This window comes from Scyliorhinus canicula, chromosome 12, assembly GCF_902713615.1.
Source record: "Scyliorhinus canicula chromosome 12, sScyCan1.1, whole genome shotgun sequence".
Classification (NCBI taxonomy): domain Eukaryota; kingdom Metazoa; phylum Chordata; class Chondrichthyes; order Carcharhiniformes; family Scyliorhinidae; genus Scyliorhinus; species Scyliorhinus canicula.
The window spans coordinates 61,387,520-61,410,581 of record NC_052157.1 but is presented as its reverse complement, the minus strand read 5'-3'; the positions used below and the strand labels follow the sequence as shown (position 1 = coordinate 61,410,581).

The 23,062-nt window shown below is 45.1% G+C and overlaps 1 protein-coding gene across 2 annotated transcripts in view; it reads right to left on the bottom strand.

Annotated features, from left to right (window-relative positions):
• Positions 1–23,062, bottom strand: part of LOC119975258 (myelin-associated glycoprotein-like) — a 91,600-nt gene that overhangs the window by 7,818 nt on the left and 60,720 nt on the right. For both annotated transcript variants that reach the window (XM_038814947.1, XM_038814948.1), the window contains 5 exons: positions 16,616–16,909; positions 14,325–14,606; positions 11,540–11,815; positions 6,629–6,922; positions 4,638–4,734 (listed from right to left, as the gene is read on the bottom strand). In XM_038814947.1, coding sequence (XP_038670875.1) covers positions 4,638–4,734; positions 6,629–6,922; positions 11,540–11,815; positions 14,325–14,606; positions 16,616–16,909 — 1,243 coding nt within the window. The remainder of the gene's footprint in view (positions 1–4,637; positions 4,735–6,628; positions 6,923–11,539; positions 11,816–14,324; positions 14,607–16,615; positions 16,910–23,062) is intronic.

The window sequence follows — 23,062 nt, the reverse complement described above, 5'->3', positions numbered from 1 at the left end:
TGTGCGGGTTCCATCATCCTGGAGTGCAAATACAATCAATCTTCCTGGGTGTCACACATGGAAACTAAAGGCCTGACAATTGCAGGTCTATCAGTTTTATGTGACCCCACATTAAAAACAATCCATAGAACCATAGAGAAGTTGCATCACAGAAAGAGGCCTTTCAGCCCATCCTGTCCCCGCCAGCCAAAAAGAGAAAAACATAACTGGCCACTCATTTTAATCTGACAAGAATCATTGATTCGACATAAAGTTCCTACCCATCCTTGGTCCAAAATTGCATCTCTCTCATGTTCGTGACACTGTCTCCATCATCAAGGTCGACTACTCAACCAAATACCTCAAATGTTCAACATTACATCAAGCAGAACTGTTACACAATCTCCAAGTGCTACTTTCATATAATTTGGTGTGTCTTGTGATATCATTTCAGGTAACAGTCGCAATTTATTGGTATGATTGGAAGTGGAGTATAAATCACACTACTTCTCATCACCCGAGGCCTGGCTATTGAATGATTCACTTAGTGAAATCCCTAATTCTCAAAAGTAGTCAGACAAAATCTATATGTTGTCATGTTACATCTGAGATTGCGACTGTTCCATCACTGACAGAGCTCATGTTTGGCAGACCAGTGATTATTGATATACCTATTCTTACCCATTATATTCACTGAGAACTGGAGCAGAACCGTTATAACTGCAATAGAAGATGACCAACGGGCACAAAGATAATGCAGGTACATAATTGCCAGGTATACAATTGGGGCAACAATTTCAGATTCAGGATCCCACAGAAGGTACGTGGAAACCAGCCGAGGTGAAAATGAAATGAAATTAAATGAAAAATGAAAATCACTTATTGTCACGAGTAGGCTTCAATGATGTTACTGTGAAAAGCCCCTAGTCGCCACATTCCGGCACCTGTCCGGGGAGGCTGGTACGGGAATCGAACCGTGCTGCTGGCCTGCTTGGTCTGCTTTAAAAGCCAGTGGTTTAGCCTTGTGAGCTAAACCAGCCCCTGACAAGGATTTGTTCAGAACCAAGGTCCAATGACGTAATTACACATAGAGGCGCAATGGTGAGGTATAACTGAGGACAAATCAGATCCATTCCAGCTCCTGAATCACCTTATAGTCTTACTGCATTGAGGACAAGATCCCAAATGCAACTAGGAACAATATTCAAGATAGACAACCTCACGAATCACTGTGAGAAATGAAAGAAGCCATCACAAGATCTGCGTGTACCGACTGATTTCCTCTCCGCTTTAGAGACTCAAATTCATCTGTTTATGCACTTATGTAATCATACCTAAATATAAATATGTATTGTTAATAATTATAGTTCTTAAGGAAGGAGAAGTATCCTGAAAAAGAAAGGTTGCTGTTGGAATACATCTTTAAGGGATATCATCATGACATCATGCAAAAGGAAATTTGTTGTTTGGTCCAGTCTTAGTTTCACTTTTTCATTGAGCAGAGCTCACATGCACAACTCTGATGACTTCAAGATTTATAACTGTACAATTGTTCATAGGTGCTGAGTCTTTATGAATCCACAATGTTGAGCTGCAGGAGCTGGTTAAGGGGATTGGGCAGATGCAGTCAGGGAAGGCGCCGGGGCCGGATGGGTTCCCGGTGGAGTTTTATAAAAAGTTTGTGGACCTAGTGGGCCCCCTGTTGGTGCGGACACTTAATGAGGCATGGGAGGGGGGGACTTTGCCCTCGACGATGTCGCGGGCGCTGATTTCTTTAATCTTAAAGAGGGACAAGGACCCCCAGCAGTGTGGTTCGTACAGGCCCATATCTCTCCTTAATGTGGATGCCAAGGTGCTGGCAAAGATCCTGGCCACCAGGATAGAGGACTGTGTGCCAGGGGTTGTACACGAGGACCAGACAGGCTTTGTTAAGCGAAGGCAGCTGAACACGAATGTGCGGAGGTTGTTGAATGTCATCATGATGCCGACGATTGAGGGGGAGGCTGAGATAGTGGTGGCGCTGGATGCGGAGAAGGCCTTCGATAGAGTGGAGTGGGGGTACTTATGGGAGGTGTTGGGGAGGTTTGGATTTGGTGAAGGGTTTATTAGATGGGTGAGGCTACTGTATGAGGCCCCGATGGCGTGTGTGGCCACGAATGGGAGGAGGTCGGAGTACTTCCGGCTTTACCGAGGGACCAGGCAGGGTTTCCCCCTGTCCCCCTTGTTGTTTGCATTGGCAATCGAACCATTGGCGATGGCGTTGAGGGCTTCAGGAAGGTGGAGGGGTTTGATGCGGGGTGGGGAGGAACATAGAGTGTCGTTGTATGCCGATGACCTGCTACTGTATGTGGCGGACCCAGTGGGAGGGATGCCGGGGGTGATGGAGATGCTAGCTGAGTTTGGGACCTTTTCAGGCTATAAACTAAATCTAGGCAAGAGTGAGGTGTTTGTGGTGCACCCTGGGGACCAGGAGGAGGGAATTTGTAGGCTCCCGCTTAAGAGGGCAGGTGAGAGTTTTAGGTACCTGGGGGTGCAGGTGGCCAGGGACTGGGGGACTCTTCACAAGCGTAATTTCGCCAGGCTTGTGGATCAGATGGAGGAGGAGTTCAAAAGGTGGGACATGTTGCCATTGTCGTTGGCGGGGAGGGTGCAGTCCGTCAAAATGACGGTGCTTCCGAGGTTCTTGTTCCTCTTTCAGTGCCTGCCCATCTTCGTCCCCAGGGCCTTCTTTAGGAGGGTGACTAGCAGTATTTTGAGCTTTGTGTGGGCACATGGGACTCCGAGAGTGAAGAGGGTTTTCCTGGAGCGAGGGAGGGATAGAGGCGGGCTGGCGCTGCCCAACCTTTTGGGGTACTATTGGGCGGCCAATGTGTCAATGGTGCATAAATGGGTGATGGAGGTGGGGGGGGGGGGGGGGGGGGGTGGAAAAGAATGGAGATGGCGTCTTGTAGAGGTACGAGCCTGGGTGCCTTGGTAACGGCGCCGTTGCCACTCTCTCCTAAGAGGTATACCACGAGCCCGGTGGTGGCGGCGACCCTAAGAATCTGGGGACAGTGGAGACGACATAGGGGGGAAACGGGGGGCTCGATGGAGGCTCCATTAGGTGGAAATCATCGGTTCATCCCGGGGAACACTGATGGAGGATTTAGGGGGTGGTATAGGGTGGGCATCAGCAAATTGAGGGACCTGTTTATTGGCGGGAGGTTTGCGGGCCTGGGGGAATTGGAAGATAAATTTGGGCTCCCCCAAGGGAACATGTTCAGATACTTGCAGGTAAAGGCGTTTGCTAAGCGACAGGTGGAGGAATTTCCTTTGCTGCCCTCGTGGGGGACGATGGACAGAGTGCTTTCGGGGGTGTGGGTCGGAGAGGGGAAGGTGTCTGACATTTATAAGGTAATGCAGGAGGTGGAGGAGTCGTCAGTGGAGGAGCTGAAGGCTAAATGGGAGGGGGAGCTAGGGGAGCAGATAGAAGATGGGACTTGGGCGGATGGCTTGGAGAGGGTTAACTCTTCCTCTTCATGTGCAAGGCTTAGTCTCATCCAATTTACGGTGCTGCATCGGGCCCATATGTCTGTGACTCTGATGAGTAGGTTCTTTGGGGGTGAGGACAGGTGCACCAGGTGTTTGGGGAGTCCAGCGAATCATGCCCATATGCTCTGGGCATGCCCGGCACTGGAAGAATTCTGGAAGGGGGTGGCGGGGACGGTGTCGAGGGTGGTTGGATCCAGGGTCAAACCAGGTTGGGGACTCGCGATTTTTGGTGTTGCAGCGGAGCCGGGAGTGCAGGAGGCGAAAGAGGCCGGTGTTTTGGCCTTTGCGTCCCTAGTAGCCCGGCGGAGGATCTTGCTGCAGTGGAAGGATGCGAGGCCCCCAAGTGTGGAGTCCTGGATCAGTGACATGGCGGGATTTATAAAATTGGAGAGGGTCAAACTTGCCCTGAGAGGATCAGTACAAGGGTTCTATAAACGATGGCAGCCTTTTCTGGACTTTCTGACTCAAAGATAAGTATCTTGGTCAATAGCAGCAGCAACCGGGGGTTGTTCTTTATTTTTTCTATTTTTTCTATGGTTATTTAACTTAATATTGTGTTAATTTACTTTGTTGTTAATATGTTTTGTTGTTCATTGAGGTTGGGCGAATGTTTATGATTGTTATTGTTATTGTTATTGTTGGTATTTTATTGCTGTTCGTTGTTATATAAATACAACATTTTTCAATAAAAATTATTTTTTAAAAAAATGAATCCACAATGTGTTTCCCAATTCACCACAAGTTATTGGTGCCTTGTTTCTAGTACAGTGCATAAATCCATGTATTATCTCACCACAATATTGCAACATTTCTTCCTCTCCAGTCCTGCTTTTTCCCCCATAACCCTGCAATTTTTTCCCTTTCAAATATTTATCCAATTCCCTTTTGAAAGTTCAGAATTAATTTGCTTCTATCACTCTGTCAGGCAACGCCTTCAGATTTGAACAGCTTATTAGTATTTGTTTGAATACAGGACAATGAAAGATGCACTCCAGATCATGAGGGACAAATAAACTGCTTATAGGAGAGCTGTATGACTCTAACCTCAAAGGATAGAATCACTGACTTGAGGAACAAATGTTGAAGTAAATATTTCAAAATATATCAAGTTTAACTTTCATACTTACTTCCTCACATTCAAGAAGATTAAGATTCCAACCACAAATACACTCAGTATGATCCCAGCTGTGAGCAATCCTACTGTCCATTTATTAGAGTTTCTACCTGTAAAAACAGCCTTTAATTACTGCACTGCACTTTTAGAATGATGCTACAATGTATCTCGAGCAACAATGCCTCCACTCAATTTTGTAAATACTCATTCACGAGCAATGCCTATATTTGTTGTCCAATCCCAGTTTCTCCTTGTGAATCTGGAGGGCGACCTTCCTCCTGAACCACTTAGAGACCAGTTTGGAGGGGAGTTAAAAAATAACCATGTTGCTATTTCAGACTGGAGTCACGGATACATCCCAGATCGGGAAAAGATGGAAAGTTTGCTTTGCTGAAGGGGCAATGATGACCAAATGTATGGAATCTCTCGGGATGCATCAACCAATCTCATTAAAATAATGATCAGATCACAATCGCACTGTTGTTTGTGGGATCTTGCTGTGCAAAAATCATTAGCTGTGTTTCCTAAATTACAGCAGTGACCACATTTTGAAATGATGTAATTGACTGTGGAGTGTTTCGAGACTGTCTAAGCAATTTATGAATTGAAATCTTCCATCTCAATGTAATATATGTAACATTTATATATATAATATTTTTCGATGTAATATCAAGTCAAGCTCCAGTTTATCACTGTCCACTCTGTAAAAAGATTGACCCTTAACACATTGGACCATAGGAAGGATCACAGGACAGGAAGAGGCCATTCAGCCCCTCTGCCATTACTGGATTTACTATTCATTGAGATCATGGCTGATCTATCACCTTATTCTGTGATTGATGGCACAGTGGTTCGTACTGCTGCCTCACAGTGAGAGGTATGCAGGTTCGATTCTGGCCTTGGGTGGCTGTGTTGAGTTTGCACGTGCTTCCCATGCCTGCGTGATTTTCCTCCAGGCTTTCCGGTTTCCCCCCACAGTCCAAAGATGTGCAGGATAGGTGGATTGGCCATGATCAATATGTGGAGATATGGCGGGCGAGTGGATCTAGATAGAGTGCTCTTTCGGAAAGTTGATGCAGACTCAATGGGCTGAATTGACTCCTGCACTGTGGGGATTCCAAGAATCACCAATGGCCAAATTTCCCTTACTGTCTTCTGTTTCCAAAAAAATCTGACAAACTCAGATTTAAAATTAACTATTTGATCGAATATTGATTTTAGTTTGGATAAAGAAGTTCCAGATTTCTCCCACCCTTTGAGTGTCAAAGGTTTTCCTGATTTCCCGCCTGAAAAATATGCCTCACATTTTTAGTTTCAGCTTTTTCGTCCAAGACTCCCTGAAGAAATACTTTCTCTCAATCAACCCCTATCTGTTCTCATTAATATCTTGAAAATGTGATCCAATTACTTGTTAACCCTTGAAAGCCCAGGGGATTAAATCCTACTTTGAAAATAGTCGTTTTCAATGCAATAGCTGTTTTGGGATGGGAGAGATTACCAGATTTCCATTTGCCTTTGTGTGAAGAAATGCTTTTTAAAAAATCCATTCATCGGTTGTGGGCATCACTGGCTGGGCCAGAATTTAAGAATCAATATCTGGAGTCACAATAGGACAAGCCAGGTAAAGATGGCAGATTTCCTTCCGTAAAGGGCACTTTACAACACAACAATGGTTTCAGATTATCTCTACACTTTATTTCCAGATATTCATTGAATTCAAATGTTACTATCTGGTGTGATGGAATTTGAACCCCAGTCCCCTTAGCATTACCCTGGGTGCCTGGATCACCAGTTGAATGTCAATGCCACTACTCCACCACCTCCCCTTGTATCTTGATCTCACCATTGAATTTGACCAAGGTGTTGACATGATTAAAAGCTTGGTCAAAGAGATTAGTTGTAAAGTATATTTTAAAGGTGCTGGTGGAGTGAGTGAGGGAGGAAATTCTCGAGTTTAAGGATCAAGCTAGCTGAGCGGAGATCAATCCCAAACAATTCTCTCACCTTTGGCCCACAGATACACCTTGAACATGGCTTCCCCATGTGGGTTTCGAACCAAGCAGGATGCCGTCACTTCCTCCTCATTGTGGAGTCCCGTCAGGATCAGGGAGCCATTCACCAGATGCCCATCTCTGACCGAACGTGACACAACATGTTTGTGTGTTTGGTCATCACTAATGTTGGCAGCAGGCAGGTGCCAGGTGAGGACTCCAGGTGGATTGGAATTGGACACACAAAAGCAGGTGACCCCTTCTGACTGCTGATAGCACTTTGACTCCTGGGAAATATCTGGCTCATCTAAGGAGGAAATGACAACAATGGGACACTTAGTAACAAAGTTAAGAGTGTACGATAGAAAATTGACACTGAAACACTCATTGGTGCATTTGTTACTTCCAGATTGGAATATTCCAATATTCTCCTGCCCGGTCTCCCATCTTCCAACCTCCATGAACTTTAGCACATCCCAAACTCTGTTGCCCGTTTCCTAACTCATACCAAGTCCCGTTTACTCATCACACCCTGTTGTTCACTGAACAGCATTTGCTCCCATTACAATATCCCTCTTTGTCCCCTCCCTATTGTGTTGTTCCTCGAGTCTTAATAAAGCTCGTAGTCTCAAATGTGGAGAAGATGCTTTATTGTGAATTTGTTCTCCCTTCAGAGCTTAATTCACGGCTACCTCAAATGCTGCCTGCTTGTGTGTCTGTGTCCTGCTACGAGTTCTGCCTTCCGTGAAATGTGTCATCACTTCCTGTCCCTGTGTATATATAGCTCTCCTGTGCTCCCTCTACTGCTTGCTCAGTTGTATTGCATCTATTCAGATCTATGATCACCACATCCCCCGTTTTTGCTTTACATATTTTTTGTACATCGTTAAGGAAAATTGTACAAAACAGTTACTTATGATATGTGGATCTATACAAGTGATGGTGCTATTGCATATTTTACAAATCCAATTTATATTTATGAGTCCACTCAGTAAAAACATTTATGAGTCGAAACTTGATGAATTTGTTCAGAGTTTTTTTCTTTTGTTGTTGTTGACGTGGTGATATTGATATTGCAACTCCGTTGTGAATGTTGTTGGTGTTCCTTGTTATTTTAAGTACCCAATGCGTCATCCCGAGATGTTTGCATGGTCGAACCACTGATGTTGACTGACATGGACTTTTTTCTGTGCTTGTGGTATTGATTTATTATGTCATCTGCCTTGAAAGCTGGTGTGCTTGCTTGTTCTGGAGCAGATGTGAGTTTGTGCGATTCATTGTCATCCCATGGCATGTTTGTAGTCTTGTCATTGTTTTGCAGTGTGCTGTGGCATTGTCCTTCATGTGCAGAGTTGTACCATTTTGTACAAGTCGTTGTTTCATTGCTGTTGTTTCTGTCGTTCCTGTCTTTGTTGTTTTCGTTGCCGTTCTTGTTGCTGTTTTTGTCGTTTCTGTCTTTGTTGTTGTCGCTATCTTTGTTATGCTTCTTGTTGGTTTTGTTGTTCTTCTTGTAGTTTTTGTCGTTGTGCTTGTAGTTTTTGTTGGTGCTGTTGTTGTTCTTGTTTCTGCAGTGCTTCTTGCGATTTTTGTTGTTCTTGTCGCGCTGCATGTTGCTTTTGTTCTTGCTGTTGTTGTTCTCGTTTCTGCTGTGCTTCTTTTGGCTTTTGTTTTTCTTGTTATGCTCAATGAGTGTCCCGTGTAGATAATTTGAGTCATTGTCACAGTTATTGGTGCGAGTGTCCTTTGTGGAATCTGTTGCATTGAACGTTTCGTCTCGAGAATGGTGAGAATGATCTGATGTTGCATCGATGCTGGTGACATCAGTCATTTGTCGAGGATTTGATTCCTTGTCTTTGCTTTCTTGGTGCTCCTCTTCTGGAGTCAAATTCTTTGCGATTTCATTTGACGCGGTCTCTCTGGATTCTTGGTGCTCCTCTTCCGGAGTCAAAATCTTCATGATTACAATTGACGTGGTCTCTCTGGACTCTTGGTGCTCCTCTTCTGGAGTCAAAATCTGCATGATTTCACTTGACGTGGTCTCTCTGGACTCTTGGCGCTCCTCTTCTGGAGTCAAAATCTTCATGGTTTCTGTTGATGTTGTCTCACTGGACTCTTGGTGCTCCTCTTCTGGAGTCAAAATCTGCATGCTTTCTTTTGGCGTGGTCTCACTGGACTCTTGGTGCTCCTCTTCTGGAGTCAAAGTCTGCATGGTTTCCATTGGCGTTGTCTCTCTGGATTCTTGGGTGGCCTGACTCTGTGCTTCTGTACAGACAAGCTGCGAACTGTCAGTCTCGCTCTGATCCTGTACCTCCTGTATGTCGAGTGTGATCACCTTGTCACTGTTTTCGCATGCAGTGGGTAGATGTACAGTGTCTTCTTTTTGATTATGTGAGCTTGGTAGACTTTCATAGTCTGCTTGCGGTTGCTCAGATACAGCGGGTTGACCTTCATGGTCTTGTTCATGCATGGTGTTCGCCAGGGAGTGTTTGCTTGCTTCCCTTTTGGAGTCTTTCATCACTCGCACTGTGGAGCCTGTCATCGCTCTCTGTGTGGAGTCTTTCTGTGCTCTCTGCGTGGCGTCGTCTTCTTCTTGGGCATTGCTGTCATCCAATGTATCGACGATCTGCTATGGCACCATGGTGTTGGATTCATCTACCACAAGTAGATTCGTGTTGAGCTTTGCGGCCGTGTCGCTGATGCTGTGATCAGCATATCTGAATAACTCAGCCATGTCTGAGTAGTATTCTTCCAATACCAAATCATCTTGGTTGGATTCATCTACCACGAGTTGATTCGTGTTATGCTTTGCGACCGCGTCGCTGATGCTGTGATCAGCATATCCGAATAACTCAGCCATGTCTGAGTAGTATTCTTCGAAAACCAAATCACCTTGGTTGGATTAATCTACCACGAGTAGATTTGTGTTGAACGTTGCGACCGTGTCGCTGATGCTGTGATAAGCATATCCGAATAACTCAGCCATGTCTGAGTAGTATTCTTCGAAAAACAAATCATCTTTTGTTGTTTTTGATTTCTTTTTGATCTCTTCACTTTGGGTGGTGCAGACTGCTTTTTCCAGGGTGTTGTGCGAGTTGTTTTTAACTGCTGGTTTAAGTTCAGGCGTTTTTTTGTGTTCTGAGGCAAGAAAATTTGGTTTTACAGCTTTAAGTATTTTGTTTTCAATTTCCGGGCATTTCCCTTTTAAGTAGGCGTGGTCCGGATGTTCAGACGTCATGACGCTCGTGACATCATGCGTATGAATCAACTGCGCATGCGCAAATCGACCTTCCTTCACTGTGCGGTTTTGTGTGCACTGTGCATGCGCGGCTTGCGCATGTGCATAACGATCAGCAATGCAAACTTTTTTAAACTGCGCATGCGCAGCTTGCGCATGCGCAGAACGCAAAACGGGTGATTGTAACTGCGCATGCGCGGCTTCCGTGTCCTGCGCATGCGCAGACGCAGTTTGTAGTTCTTTGTCTGCCCGAGACTGCAAAATGTGGTCCGACGCCATTTTATCGTGGATTTCAGCGTTTTTTCTTTCTGAAAGTTGTAAGTTACCTTTTCCTTTCGATTTGGACTGGATTTCAGCATTTTGGCTTTGTGAAAAATTCAAGTTATTTCTTCTTTTTGATCTTTACTTTTCTTGACTGAACCCTTTCTGTTCTGATTTTGATTGTTTGAGTTTTGCATCACTCAGTCTCTGTGCAGTTTGGCCTCTGAGCATACCGTGCTGTTCAAATTTCTTACAGTACTCTTCAAATTTGTTTAGTATTGTTTGTAAGCTGTTGCTGTCTTCATCTTTTGAGTATTTAAATCCATTATATACTTTCCTAGCTTCATGTCCTGCGATGAGCTTTGCTATTTTAATTTCGTCTCAGGCTGCTGCTACATCATTAGCTATGATATATAAATCGAACCATTGTTTAAACATTTTCCAGACATTTCTTACATTGCCAGTCATGTCCAGCTGAGGTGGGTATCCAAGCTACATCCTCGAATTAGCGATGTCTTCCCAAGTCGAATGTCCAGTAGGAGATTTCCATGCCATTTTGTTCTTTCTGTATCTGCAGCTGAGTTGTCCTGTAGTAAGCGTCTGAAGTCACTCCTTGGTACCATGTGTTGTTCCTCGTGTCTGAATAAAGCTCGTAGTCTCAAATGTGGAGAAGATGCTTTATTGTGAATTTGTTCTCCCTTCAGACCTTAACTTACGGCTACCTCAAATGCTGCCTGTTTGTGTGTCTGTCCTGCTATGAGTTCTGCCTTCCGTGAAGTGTGTCGTCACTTCCTGTCCCTGTGTATATATAGCTCTCCTGTGCTCCCTCTAGTGCTTGCTCAGTTGTATTGCATCTACTCAGATCTACGATCACCACACCTATGTCTGTAACCCACTCCAGCACTTAAACATCCTCTGTTTCTCTGTCATCACCTTCAGGCTCTACTACTCTCTCTGTCTCTGTGACTTGCTCCAGCCCAATAACACTTGATACCTCTGCAGCCTAATTCAGCCCCTTCAACAGTCTTGATCTCTTTAACGTTCACCTTTCCTGACAACTCTTAACATTTATGCTCCTCATCCAGCCCCTTGAATCCTCCGTTTCTCTGTAACCTACTCCCAGACCCGAACCTCATCCAATTCCAGCTTCGTAAGCATCCTTTCAGCTAACTGGGGCCGTAAACCCTAATCTCCCTTCCTCCTCTCCCCCCTCCACCCCCTGGGCACCCATGCCCAGATAAATCTGTCAACTTATATCGCTCTCCTCCTTTAGGGTACTTCTTCAAAAATCTAACATATCCTCTGAGCTTCACTGTTATAATAACTCCTTATGTATCTCTGAAAGGCACAAGGTCAAAAAAGCAACAAGGATTATACTAGTTATGCTAAACTACAGCAAGTAAGAGACAGATGGTGTTAAATGCTTACATTCCACATCCAGGTGGGTAATGTTGGAGGTGCTGTTACCCAGTGGGTTCCTCACTGTGCAGTAGAAACTTCCATCATTCTCCCGTGTTACAGAAGTGAAGGAGAGAGTGCGGCTACTTGTGTTTAACTGGATGCTGGTGTTCCCCTCGATCCTGAACCAGGTGTAATGGGATATCGGTGGGACACTTTCACTAGAGCAGGTTAATGTGATACTGTTTCCCTCCCTTATTCCACTTGAGGGTCTGCTGATGGACACCATCGTCTCCTGTGGGGGATCTGGAACAGGAACAGAGGAGAATCAGAAGCTCATCCCCACATCCCACAACCCTCCAAGATCTCCATGCTCCTCCAATTCCAGCCTCTTGGCCATCCTCATGTTTCTGTTGCCCCACCAATGGCAGTCGTGCTCAGAGCTGTGTTATGGGAGTGCCGTTTTCAGAACCCCAAAATGTATCATGGAGTTCAAACAATCTCTCCCTTTAATGGATTGTTGCTTTTGAAGCACACGGCTTGTTCTCCGGGTGTGGTGTTACAATATGGACACATGGGTTTTTAAACACGAAACAATGTTTATTCCATGAATTCAACTTAACCTTTTGAATAAACATTTGATCACTTAACACTCCCTTACTTCAAAGATAACCCCGAAAATAATACAACACTAAATAATCCCTCAGAATGTTCCTTCAAACCTCCAAAAGACTTCACCTTTAACAACAGAAACACATCAGGTTAAAGACATTAACTATTATGAGTTTAAATCACCCAAATGACTCAGAGATAGTCTTTCATGGCAGAGATCACAGCAGATACAGCTCACTGCAAACACAGACACACCCAAGCTCTTTTCCTCAAAACTGGCTTTCTCCTTTCAAACAACTCACAGAAAACCAGCCAGGCACTTTTCAGCTGCTCTCGCTCAAACTGAAACTAAAAGCAGAAGTGAGCTCAGCTCCCCCTCCCTCTGACATCACCTCAGTAATATGAGCTGCTCCATTTCTTAACGGTACATTGCTTAAGCATCCATTTCTTAAAGGTACTCTCACATGACAGCTGCCTGGACCCTAAGCTTTGGAAATCGCTCCCTCATTTCTCATCTCCTCAGAAGAAAATCTGACACCGTCACATCGGAGATATTAGAACAGTTGACCCCAATCTCAAAGTTTTAAGGAGCGTCCTACAGGTTGTGAGAGAGTTGGAGATTATGGGCTGGATTCTCTGTTTGGGAGTCTCAGTCCCCTCGCCAGTGTGAAAACAGTGGTGGCTTACGCCAGGAAAACTGGGGTAAAATGGCCACCAATTTGTTGTTTTGCTGGGAGCTAGCAGGGAGGCAGCATAGACATCCTAGCTCTTGCTGCCAATACAGCCCTGAGCATTTCCGGATCCGTGGCCGTGCATGCGCATGGCAGCGGCCGCCACGTGCTTCATGGCGGACTCAGCCCGTGGACCCGGACCACAAAAATAGTACCCCCCTTCGGCCACTCGCATGCCCCAGACCACCCGCCCACAGTGCCCATAGCCCCAAATGAAGTCCCCCTACCCGCGGATCGGCCCTCCCCCGACTGTAGCGGTTCTGTACTGAGTCCGCAGCCACCACGCTAAGTTCACGACGGATGAGACCAGATGTGTCCCACGCCTTCGGGAACTCAACCGGTCGGGGACAGAGCATCGCGCGGCAACGTGGCGCGACATATTCCTAGAGTGCAGAGCTATTCAGGGGGCCGAGCAGCGCAAAAGTGGCGCCGTCCCCGATTTTGCATCATCGGGAATTCTCCGCCCTCATGCCGAACGTGATTTCGGCATCGGGAGCGGAGAATCCAGCGCTATGTGTCTGTGACAGGCAGCACTTCAGTCGCACAGTGATTAGCACCGCTGCCTCACGGCGCCGAGGACCCGGGTTCGAAACCAGCCCCAGGTCACTGTCTGTGTATAGTTCGCACATTCTCCCCATGTCTGCATGGGTCTCACCCCCACAACCCAAAGATCTGCAGGGAAGTTGATTGGCCACACCAAATTGCCCCTTAATTGGAACAAAAATAATTGGGCAGTCTAATTTTTTTTTAAGTGCATCTGTGATCCTGTCCATTCAACTGCATGAAATAGACATTGTAAATCCCACAGTCTCTTGGAGATACATCTGTTTGCACTGAGAAAGACGTAACGGCATCTAATAACTTGATGATAAGACCAAAATTACATCCAAGAATGAAATCCCAGTTAATTAGACACGGCAAGAGGCACAACCACTAACTGAAGTGCAAAAGGATCAGCACAAAGCTGAATAAAGCTCTAGCCCAGTCACTAGTGTGGAGTGTTCCACTCTGTGAATGCGAGAGTTGGACAGAGGAGAACAACTTTTGAAATGTGGGTTTGGAGGAGGATGCTGGGAATCAGCTGAATGGGCAGAAAGACCCATGAGTGTCTTCGATCAAAACGAGAAGTTCAGGAATTTAAAGGGTTTCTCAGTACAGTCAGAGAGAGAAAGATAGTCAAGTACGAAGGTGAGAAAAGACCTGACAGCCTTGTCTTGACACCAATTGAAGGAGAAACTGAGAGAAAAAATCAGAAGAGGAGAAGAAAAATTGGATGGGCGGATAACATAGGGACATGGATTGTTGGCGAATTGAAGATAACCAGTGAAGAAACAAGACAATGCCAATGGCTCCGCTAAGACTGTGGTGATAATGAATGAATGATTAAGATGCTGTGAATGGGTCGCTGATCATCTGTGTATTTGTCTGTGTGCATATGTGTATGTGCGATGTTGAGGTCTGTGTACACTCACATTCCACAGTGATGGCTATGGACCCCTCCATTGCTCCATGTTCATTCTCTGCCGCACACTCATAGTCTCCAGTGTCCCTGGATGTAACTTGAGGAATCACCAACCACAGCTCATTGTTGGAACTTGTTCTGTTCATTGTGACATTAAGATGTCTCCACGTCAGGTTAGAAGCTGGGAAGCTCTCGACAGAGCAGATTATCACTGTAGAATTCCCCTCAATTATATTGATCCATGAAGCGTTAATCATATCAAGAGAAGTCATTGAGAGATTCTGTGGTGAGACTAAAAACAAAGGAAGAATTTCTTGTGAGCAAGCACTGTGTGCAACAAGACTCTGCACTTCACCTCTCTTTATCTGATGTTTGTATGCATTTCCAGACTCCGTTCCTCAATACAGGTTCCTATCTCTGCAACATATTCGGGAAGACCAGAAGTAAACCACAGGCTAACCAGGGATCAGGAGCCAACCCTGGTTCCATGTATCCCCTGGTGCATGCTGAACACTCATTAATGAGGAAGAGAACAGGCTGTTCATTCAATCAAGAGAGTGTCCCACCCCTGAAGGGGGCAACAGGATATCAACTAAAGTACAGGACTCGGCTTACACCATGCTCGAAAGAAGCAAAACCCAACCTCTAAGGATGTCCCTAATAAGAGCCTCAAGTCCCATGGGGCAACAGGATACCAGCCAAAGCACCGGACCTGACCTAGCTCAGCACATCCCGACACATATGAATCAATACCCCATGACCTCTAGCGCGCCTCAAAACCTACACCCCAGTCAACGTGCACCTCTCCAACCACACCCTGGGCAGTGCACCATCCCCACTTACACTAAGTAAAAAGGATGAACATGGCCAGCACCAGCCAAAGTGAGCTGAAGAGATGAAAAATCCTAAAGTCACCCAACAATTAGACACCCTCGGAGGGAAGGCCGATTCCCTCCCCTCCGGTACAACCAAGGGAACCTCCTCTAAACCAATGGACCCGGCCAGGATGATAAACAGCCCCCTGTTCTCCGAGATGAAGAGAAGTAAAAAAAAACAAAGGGAAGGACGCTCGAACTGACCCAAAAATATCAACCACTGCCCAAAATATCCGCCATCACAGATAGGATATAAAAAACAATCCCTCTGTTCAATAGACCAATAACAGATTAACCAACAACACTACAGTGTGCGCCATTACTCACATCCTCTCAGTCTAATAGCTCAAAAAGAGAAATAAGAGGCCCAAAGAAAAAGCTACAACCTCAAGCAGAGTCAGAAGGAACCCAGTCCTCCCCAGAATACACAGTCTGCCTAGGCCATCAAAGGAGAAAGGCACGGATTCTTAAATTTGAAATAACAGAAAAATTCAAAATAAAAACTGCATACGGCTAGCTCTAACTTGGGTTGGGGAGGGAGGAGGGCTATCGTCAATCTCCATTCGGTTTGATTAACCCTACCATCCAACTCCACCCCAGCCATCCACCCCACACCGGCCCTGGCTCCACTCATCAATTATAATCGAGATAAGGGATGACAAAAAAGCGCTCCCCTCCCATAACCATGAGGATTATAACACATTAAGAATAATGGGACGCTGTGTTAACAAGGAGTATTTCTAGCCTCCACTTCTGGTATGTGTCAAAGTGCTGAGGGGTCAGTACTTTAGAGTGGGTCAAAATAAAACACCAGGTGAATGGATTCTGGTGACAGCAGCTTACTCCCAACACTGAGCAGTTGCACAAATCAGGAGTGGGGCGAAGGGAAGCGAGAGATACGGCACACAGGCAGCACAAAATATTCACTGCACATGGTTGAATAAGTAAACTCTGTGACTCTGCTTTATTTCACTATTTTCCTCATCTCTTCTGTCACAGTTCTGTCTCTCACTTACTTTCACTGAATTGTTCAAAGGATAGGTATGTGTGTCCATGTGAAAATGAAAATCGCTTATTGTCACGAGTAGGCTTCAAATGAAGTTACTGTGAAAAGCCCCTAGTCGCCACATTCCGGCGCCTGTTCGGGGAGGCTGTTACGGGAATCCCCCACACTTCCCTATTTGACAAAAGTGCGGAGTGAGACCCTTAACTCCACAACCCTTCTGACACCCGCTCGCAACCCACCTACGGGTCACGACCCGCACTTTGAAAAAGCCTGCACTAGACAAGGGATAGTTCACCCTCATCTATTTTTCTCAATGACAACGGACAATTTTTGTCTTCAGCACAGTGATGTTTGTGGGATCTTGCTGAGCACAAACTGGATCATTAAACCTAATGGCGAATAAAGGATGTCTGTACTTACATTGCACAGTTAGTACGAGGGTCCGCTCCGATGAAACAGATGGATATCTCAGTCCACAGGTGAGATTTTGTCCGTGGTGTCTGAGTGATGGGATCAGGGTCAGAACAGAAGTATAGGTCAGAGCGACGCCATGCTGAGTTACTGTCTTTGAGACTGATCCAGGTACGTCAGTGGGAGTGTCCCAGGTTAAGACAGGTGCTATTCCACTGCACGTTGTGTTGAAGGTGCAGCTTATGTCCACACGCTTTCCTGCAATAATTTCAGCCGGAAATATCCTGGGTTTATCTGTGAAATCTGACAAACACAGAATGATACTTTCAGATAAATATAACGTGAAGCATCAGTTCAAATAGAAATCACAGTCCCACAAGAGAAAGCTCTTTTGGAAGGGTAATACAGCACTGAGAAATTATTTCCTACGTTCAGACCTAGTGGAGTGTCTGTCAATCAGCTTAATACACTTTCACTCCAATTGACAATCTTGGGTGAGGGAGGAGGAGCTGCTCACAGCTCATGGTGAAATGATTCATTATGTTCACAACAATTTGACAAATTTAAATTCTATCCTGTCTCCATCTGAACAGAAACAATTTGAAACAATCTGTGAACGAGTACCTAATACAGATTATCAGGCTATTGATCATCTTGCTGTTTGTGGGAGCTTGCTGTGCACAAATTGGCTGCTGAAAATGAACATCAAAGCAGGGGCCACATTTCAGAAATGATTTAATTGTCTATGAATCTATTTGGGACATGTTGAGGTGGTGAAAGATGCCATAGAAATGTGAATGTTTATTTTATTGATTTGTAAGAGTTTTAAACAGGATTAGAGAGATTGAGGGGAATGGGTAACCTGATAACATTGATGGGCACTGAATACATTTAATCATTGATACCAAAGTGAGTATTAGAGATTGTTTTATGTCTCTATTGGAAGCTATCACCAGGTTACTGATACAGTATTCTCACATGCTACGCTTTTGGCTAATATTGTGGAACAAAGTGAAACAATTCTGAATTGAAATCAGGGCAAAGCATTTAGCCATATTCCCCATCATGTTCTGCAATAAACTAAACTGGCTTGAAAAGAGATTCTCTTCCAGAAATTTCAGCCTTTCTAAAATAAACCTGCTTAATTTCCTGAGCTGTGAGACCCAAACAAATGTCATCATTAGAAACAACAAAGACAGCGCAGGCAAGCGAGGGACACTGATGTTTAAATTTATGACAAAGATGTGGTGCAGTCAAACTTAAATCAGATGACACAGTGTACCTCCAAAATGCAAACCTCATTTTTTGGATGGTGGGCTGCAAGGGTCTTCACCTCACGGAAAATTATTGGATATAGGGAAATAATGATTAGCACGTTTCTGGACAGGTTCAAACTCTATGGGAAAAACAAAGGACTAAAAATGTTATTGGGCACTTTGATTTTAGCATTTTTATATTTATATCACCAGAGGATGGTCCGGCTTCTCACTATGTTAAACCCATCCCCTGAAAAATGTTTAAATGTTTGAACACAGCAGAAGCTTTTACTTCAAACCCAAGGGACCAGCACTGCTGTCGAAGGAAGGGGGAAAATTAACTTGAGTCTCAGAAGTATTAACCTCCAATCAACAGGAGCTGACCACTTCAGTGACTGAGCGAATGAGGCTCCTGTAACATATTTCATCATTTAAATTTGAGATAATTATTGAGAAATGTACCTTTTTGGAGGAGAGAAACAAAGCAGATTTGTTGCTTTTGTTTTGGATGGTCTGTGGATTCTTGGCGAGGTTCTAGGTTATCGGACAGACTGTCATCATACTCTGGTACTTGCTTAACACTTATTACAACTGTCTCTCTACACAGGTTACAGAGTGAGCATGTTGCTCCTGTAATGTTTTCAACCCCTCTGTCTCGGGAGTCTGATACATGACCGATCGATGTCAGTGACACATCATCATCTCCATCATATGTTGACATGTCCATTCTGTTAACCCTTACACTGCAATTTCCATATTATTATTTGCTATTCTCTTCTTTCCCAGTCTCAATCAGTAACCATTTAAATTTCCCTGTTATCATTTTAAATCTGTGCTTGCTGTATATCAGTAATCATGCATACAAATAAATTAACTTTTATCAGCAAACCAGCCTTTTGAATGAGTCATCAATTTGTTCCCTTGAAAATTGTGCCTTGGAACAAACTATAAGTTTGAGTTTGAAAACAAGACATGATTACAATTTGTAAACATCACAATTTTTGTTCTTTTCCCTTGAGTGCCGAATGTGAATTGTTGAGGAATTATAACCCAGCACTTACCAGAAACATGAAGCCGGGTAACAGGTTGATGACTAAGGCTGAGGCCATTGTCAAAATTCTATTCTGAAATAATAAGGTCCTGCATCTTCCTGCCTGATATTGTTTATTATCAGGGAACATTCGCCATCTTTCAGGTCTCCAGGCAGCCTGGTCCGGTGGCGGAACCGTGGCAACTCGTGATTGTGATTCTTGGAGTGAAAGGCTAGCTGCGATCTTCCCTATTGCTCATTAAACCAGACTCCGCCTCTCGATTGATTTCCCAGACACGATTGATAACTGTTGTGGAGGCTGTGGGACATTGAATGTATTCAAGGCTGAGTTAGACAGAGTTTTCATGACGGAGCAGGCTCGAGTACTTGAAGTTCTCAGGTAAATGTGTGCCTTGCTAAACATGTTCAGGAGAGGTCAGGATTCGGCAGCACCCTGTGCAGCAAACCTCCAACAGCTGGGGCCTCAAACCCCTTTTGCAATTGTGGAATGACAAACAATACAACACATTATGAAGGAACGTCCCCTCTACAGAGTAAACTCAGTAAATGAGGAGATTAATGCTTGGACTTGGGGATTGGCATTCGCTAAATTCAAATTAAAAACGTTATTTGGGAAAGAAAAATAAGGAGGTTGTATATTACCTCAGAAAGAAGACTCGAACTGGGGTAGAGGGGGAAAGAACAACAACAACTGATATTTACAGACTAATGTTAACATATTTAAATATCCCAAGGTGCTGCACAGGAGCATCATAAAACAAAGAGTGACAGCCAGGCACAGACCGAGATATTGGGACAGGTGGTCAAAAGCTCAGTCAAAGAGGTAAGTTTTTAAGGAGCATTTAAAAGGAACAGTGCGAGAGAAATAGAAGGAGAAAGAAAGGGAGGTGGAGAGACTTAAGGTGTCAATTCCAGAGCTGAGGGCCCCAGGCACAGTCGCCAATGGTGGGAATTTGGGGCATGCTCAAGAGTCGGGAATGGAAGGAGCACAGAGATGTCGGAAGGTTGTAGGGCTGGAGGAGATTTCAAACTTTAGGAAATAAGGACGAGAATTTTGAAATTAAGTCTTTGCTTGACCAGGAGCTAGTCTAGGTCAGTGAGCACAGAGGTGAGAGGTCAGTGGAATTGGTGCAAGTTAAGACACGGGCAGCAGATATTTGGAAGACCTCTAGTTTATGCAGGGTAGAATGTCTGCTGGAATAGTTGAGCGTGGAGAGAAGGCATAGATGAGAGTGTCAGCAGCAGACAAACTGATACTGGGTGAAGTCATAAAATGTTATGAAGGTGGAAATAGGCGGTTTTAGGGATGCTGGGATATGAGTTCGGAAACTCATCTCAGAATCAAATGTGACGCCAAACTTGTCAAAAGTTTGGTTTATCACAGAGACTTGCCAGCGAGAGGGATGGAGTCGGTCACTGGTGAACGGAGCTTGGAATGGGGACTGAAAACAATCGCTTCAGTCTTCCCAATATTTATTTGGAAGTAATCTATGTTTATCTTCTGTAGCACGCTGGATAAGAGGTCTGATAATTAAACAACAGTGGAAGAGTCAAGAGAGGTGGGGGTGAGGTAGAGCTGGGTGTCGTCAGTATACATGCGATAACTAACACTTTTCATTTGATGTTGCAAAGCTATGCAAATGATTCGCTGGTAATGATTAGATAGAAAGGAATGGAACCAGGAGAGAGCAGTCCCACTGTGGTAACGAACCCTTTTAAGGGCTGGGTTTTGAAGAGTCATGTTCAGCCAATCAGGCTGAAGAGAATGAATCCTGGGGCTGAGTGCAGTCTATCCAGGCAGGCTACAAACTGGGGTCAATGTGATCGGTAGCTTGATTATCCTTCACTGTACATTATTATTCTGTTAATAAATAGTTCTATATTCACTCTGGTGGTTGCCATTCCTTCACAAATATTACATTTAGCAACTAGGATCATCAGAGTGCTTTTCATTAGCCACGGAGGCCCCATGGCAAAGCAGACCCCGTGTGCAAGCCATTAGATGCCTGTCTATTCAGTAGTCAGTGAGTTATAATGCCTCAATTAGCAAATCTTGAGCCATTCCACCCTTATTCGGAGGATTGGGTTCGCTACATTGAACTCCTGAGGTATTTCCCCGAAGCAAACAAACTGGAGGGGGAGGAGTTTGCCTTTTCCAGACGCCCCGAACACTATGACTTTGGAAGGTCTCATAGAAATAGTATAACAGCATTATCACCCTAAGTCCTTGGTGACTATGCCGAGATATAAATTTATTTCAATGACAAGAATGCCCGGGGGTGTGCCAGGAGCTTTTGTGGCGAGGTTGAGGCAAAGAATGGAACATTGTGAATTTTGCCCTGCCCTTGATGAGATGTTGAGAGACGGGTTAGTGTGTGGATTGAATAATACTGTCAGACTGAAGAAACTTGGCAGAAACAGAAATAACTCTAAAGAAATTGTTAGAAATTGCCCTTGCTATGGAAAGTGCAGAAAATCGCACAATGGAGCTTCAAAGTGTGCAAGCTGGTGAGGTTCACCAAGTTTGGAGGGTAACTGCAGTTGGGCACAAACTTTAAGAACAAAAAAGTACTCAACCAGATAGTGCATAGGTATTGGAGAATCAGTCTACAAATAAAGATGTGGAGAAGTGTAGATTTAGGGAAGATGTGAGTTGGTGTTAAGTGCATGTAACAAACAAGTGCACGGCTAAACAGGACCTGCCCGGCGCTCGAGAAAAAAATAATTCTGGCTCCAGTGCACAACATGAAAGCGCGCAAAGTGGCTCCTATCACGTCTGCTCAAAATGGAGGCCGACACAGGAGCCCCCCCCCGCCTCAGTAGTGGGAGAATAAACATCCCAATACGTCGAGGGGAGAGGCCTGGCTCCTGAGTTTAGAAAACACAACAACCAGGCTGGTGACCTAGACAGGGGAGGCAAAACGGATTTTGGGACTAACTATAACACCTGTCAGTTACAGGCAGCAGTTGCCCAACTGCCTTTAATTGTAGTTGAGGGTTAAGAGTCAAGTTTAATGGGGTAAGATTGGCTTCAGGGAATAACAAAGGGCCATAGATTCAAGATAAATGGCAGAAGGTGTGGAAGGGACATGAGGGAGAACTTTTTTACATAGAGGATAGTGGGAGTCTGGAAGTCGGTTTGGAGGCAGAGACCCTAATCTCTTTTTAAAAATACCTGGATCTATGGCAGCAGTGGTTAGCACTGCTGCCTCACAGCGCCGAGGTCCCAGGTTTCATCCCGGCTCTGGGTCACTGTCCATGTGGAGTTTGCACATTCTCCCTGTCATGATATGCAAACATACAGCTAATGAACAGATAGAGTAGGACACGACCAATGTGCAGTCAGGACACTCAGGGGTGGTATCTCACTATAAAAGGGATGAGGCACTCACACCCCGCCTCTTTCCACAGACCAACATCTACGGAGTGAGACATGGTGTCTCCTCAGCATCACACCCCAGACTCATCGCAAGTCCAGTCAATCCTAGCTGTGGATTTTAAGGACGAATAGCGAGCAGTGATGAAGGTTAACCACTGCCCCATCCAGTTCAAGTTGGACACAGGTGTCTCTGCCAACCTCCTCTCACAGGCAGACTTCAAGCGAATTAAGAAGTCCCCCACGCTCCTTCCAGCTGCCTGCAAGCTCCTGGATTACAGCGGGAATGCCATCACGGCACTGGGATCCTGCCATCTGCATGTATCCAACCAACCCACACAAGCACGGTTACGCTTTGAAATTGTGAAGCCAGACAGGGCGTCCATCCTAGGTGCGCATGCCTGCAAGCAGCTGAACCTCATTCAAAGGGTTTACACCACGCCATCCTCCCATGTGGATCATCTGGCCGGGATCGACGACATCCTCGCCCAGTATCCAGATGTGTTCAACGGGATGGGCATGCTGCCATATCGATACAAGATTCTGCTACGACCTGATGCCAAGCCAGTGGTCCACGCACCACGATGTGTCCCTGCTCCACTGAGAGAGCGCCTGAAGGCACAGTTCAAGGACCTTCAGCAAAAAGGCATCATATCCAAGGTCACCGAACTGACTGGGTCAGCTCGATGGTGTGCATAAAGAAGCCTTCGGGGGACCTGCGCATCTGCATTGATCCCAAGGATCTCAATAAGAATATCATGCGGGAACACTAC